This window comes from Neltuma alba, unplaced genomic scaffold, assembly GCF_004799145.2.
Source record: "Neltuma alba isolate B1F8T4 unplaced genomic scaffold, ASM479914v2 tig00010875_pilon, whole genome shotgun sequence".
NCBI classification, from domain to species: domain Eukaryota; kingdom Viridiplantae; phylum Streptophyta; class Magnoliopsida; order Fabales; family Fabaceae; genus Neltuma; species Neltuma alba.
Genome location: NW_021635666.1, coordinates 142262 through 145121, shown reverse-complemented (window position 1 = coordinate 145121; position 2860 = coordinate 142262). Strand labels below are relative to the sequence as shown.

The 2860-nt window shown below is 44.5% G+C and overlaps 1 protein-coding gene across 1 annotated transcript; it reads right to left on the bottom strand.

Moving 5' to 3' along the window:
* Window positions 1-362: 362 nt before the first annotated feature.
* On the bottom strand, window positions 363-1739 carry LOC114759604 (phospholipase A(1) DAD1, chloroplastic-like). The gene has a single exon (XM_028948810.1). The coding sequence runs from the start codon at window positions 1737-1739 to the stop codon at window positions 363-365; it is 1377 nt and encodes a 458-aa protein (XP_028804643.1).
* Between the last annotated feature and the right edge of the window lie 1121 nt (window positions 1740-2860).

Genomic DNA, 2860 nt, shown 5'->3' with positions numbered 1-2860 from the left:
CTGGGCTTTGCCCTCTTTCGTATCAAAAAAAAAAAAACAATATGCTTACGGCATGCTCTGACGCTTGCCAGGTTATATAGTCTCCAATTATTGCCATTGAAAATTCTCACTTTTGCTTTTCCCATCATCAAAGAATGTCTCTGATTTACTTACACATAATAATAATAATAATTAAAAAAATTACATTTAACCAACTTTCTGCCTTTTCTTTTATTTCTTTCTTTTTACATTCTATTTTCCTCAAGGTTAGGCCTGGGGTACCACCCACACACTTTTAATTTGTATGGTAAAGGTCCCTCCTCACTCCTATGTTATTTACATATATAACATAATATAAATATATACAGGAAAAAGTTTTAGCTTCACCGGCGGAGGAACCTCTTTGCTGTGGCTCGGAAGGGACACCTAGAGCTGACGAAACCGTCGACGAGATGGAGATAGGTGTCGAGATCGTGACACGTGGCAACGTTAAAACCTCTTAGGTACGGAGAATCCCTGCTACTTAACCGGAGCTCCTTCCCGACCTCCGCGTACACCCACTGTGCATCCTCCGCCCGCTTCTGTATCCAGCTCGGGAGTCCCACCACGTTGACGTTCCCATCGGCCGCCACGTCAGCACAAATATTTCCCTCTCGCTCTCCTTGATCAAATACAAATCCTGGCACCTTCGTGATCACGTCGTCTGAGTTCACTATACGTAAAACCTTCGTCCCTTGTCTCTCTAACTTCTCTCTAAAACTCCGGTCACCCACCCTCGGCCCTCCGAACGATATCACCGTCACCATCGGCGACCGGTTGAACGTCGTCTGTATGTCGTACGCCGTGAGGGTTGCCAGCGCCGCCCCGAGGCTATGTCCGGTGATGGTTAAGCTTAACGGCTCGTCGCCGTAAGTTTGGAGAATCCGACGAATCTCCTCACGAACCATCTGTTGCAGACTCAAGCTGGACGGTGTAGAAGAAGTGTATAAACTCAGGAACCCACTTTCAACCATGGCTCCAGTTCCATCGATCCCACTATTGCAAGGAAGGTCGGTGAGGTTGGCTCGCAAATTCTCGAGCCATTCCAAACATGTCGTTGTTCCCCTGTAAGCTATAACCACGTCACGCCGACCAAGTCGTTTTATCTCTTCCTTGTTGTCACAGACTGCTACATAGCCGATATAGCTGGACTGAGTAGCTACCCAGTTTGGTGCTTTTTCGAGCCAACGAGGTAGCTGAATTCCCGAGGTTGCACGCAGGTGTTTAGTAACCTTGTAACGAGTACTAGGAAACCCACAGCCATCGAAAAGCCTGTTCTTTGGGTATTTACAAGTCGCATAGGAAGATGAAGAAGGGTCGAACTCGAAGGATTTATATGCGGCCTCTACGAAATGGCCATACCGGAGAATCTCGGCTCGTAGATTCTCGTCCAGTGGATCCAGCATCCCTTCCCAGTCGCTGTATCCTTGATACTCCATCCACCTTTCTCGAACCTTCTCTTGTCTGACCTCAAACCGAGATGACGAAGAAGAAGACGGAGACGAAGAAGATGATGGAGATGACGCAGAGGATGAGAGGTCAGTTTGGTCATCGGGATTTATTAATTTCTCCAAGTTTTTTACCACCTCGGACACAGACAAGGTGTTGTTGGGTTTGGTCGGTTCATGGGTGAAGGTTATGCACTTCGGTTTGAGGACATGGGTGCTGGAGGTCGCGGCTGAAACAGGAGGGATTTTCGGAGGTCTCATGGCGAGCCTCATCATTGTGCGTTGTGGGTGATCTCGGAAACAAAGGCCACGAGAAAGAAAGAGAGATATAGAGAGAGAGAGAGAGAGAGCGAAGAAGAAGAAGGTTCGTATATTGGTTGAGTACAACTCAGTAATACTCTGTGCTGTGATTGGTGTGATTGGAAGGATTTGGCGGATGGGGCCTTTTATAATGGGAAAAAAGTTTAGAGAAACTAGTACGGTTTATGGGGGGTTGCTTTAATAAGTGGAGCTTCAATTTGTCGTCCGCTTTAGAGAGAGAAAATGAGTGTGAGAGGGAGAGAGAGAATGGGATTTATGTTGGTGGGGACATTTCTAACTGGAAAAACTGCAGTGGGGTCCAAAGAAGGAAACACGATACGGATACGAATGTTCACACTGGGATCCAACGGTCAATATTTGATCAGATGGATCCAACGGTGAATGGTTCATCAACGTCCCAGTGTTTAACTCGAGCTAAGGAAGGAAAAAAAATAATAAAAGAGAAAGAAGCACCCTCTCCGATTACGTAAGGCCACGTTGACGGACACATTACAGAAGTGTGTTCTCTTGTGGCGCAGTCTCGGGCTTCGGCTCTGCTCGGCTCGGCTGGAGCCGGTATATAATGACGGTGGGGGATGTTTGATGTTTCAGAGAAGAGGCGGCAAGCATATGGGGGCACGACAACTGTTTGGCCAAACAAGGCAGTGATACCCAAAGAAAAAGAAACAAATTGGTTTTTTGTAAATTAAAAATGGTTGTATGTGCAGATCGATGATGCAAAATAAACGAGTATGAAAAGGTATTTTTACATGACAAACGCATGCTTTGATACATCCTAGCACGTTCCATTGATATAATTATGGCATAAACCTTTTCTTCTTTTTCTACGAACAAAATGAGGATATAGATGCAACTTGTAACATCAAATGCCATTCATTGAGTACAATTTAAGAGATAAAAGTAAAGAAAGTTGAATGCTTTATAAAAGCTTCAAAGTGATCCAAGTTTTTTATTTGTTTTCCCATTTATTAGAACTATATACTCCTCTGATCATATTTATAGAGCAAAGAGAGATTTTTTGTATGGTATCCAATTTTACCCCTCATTTATTATTATATTGACTTTGTCTACAT

Coding starts and splice junctions, on each gene's coding strand:
- LOC114759604 (XM_028948810.1), bottom strand. CDS start 1,739: ATGAGGCTCGCCATGAGACCTCCGAAAATCCCTCCTGTTTCAGCCGCG.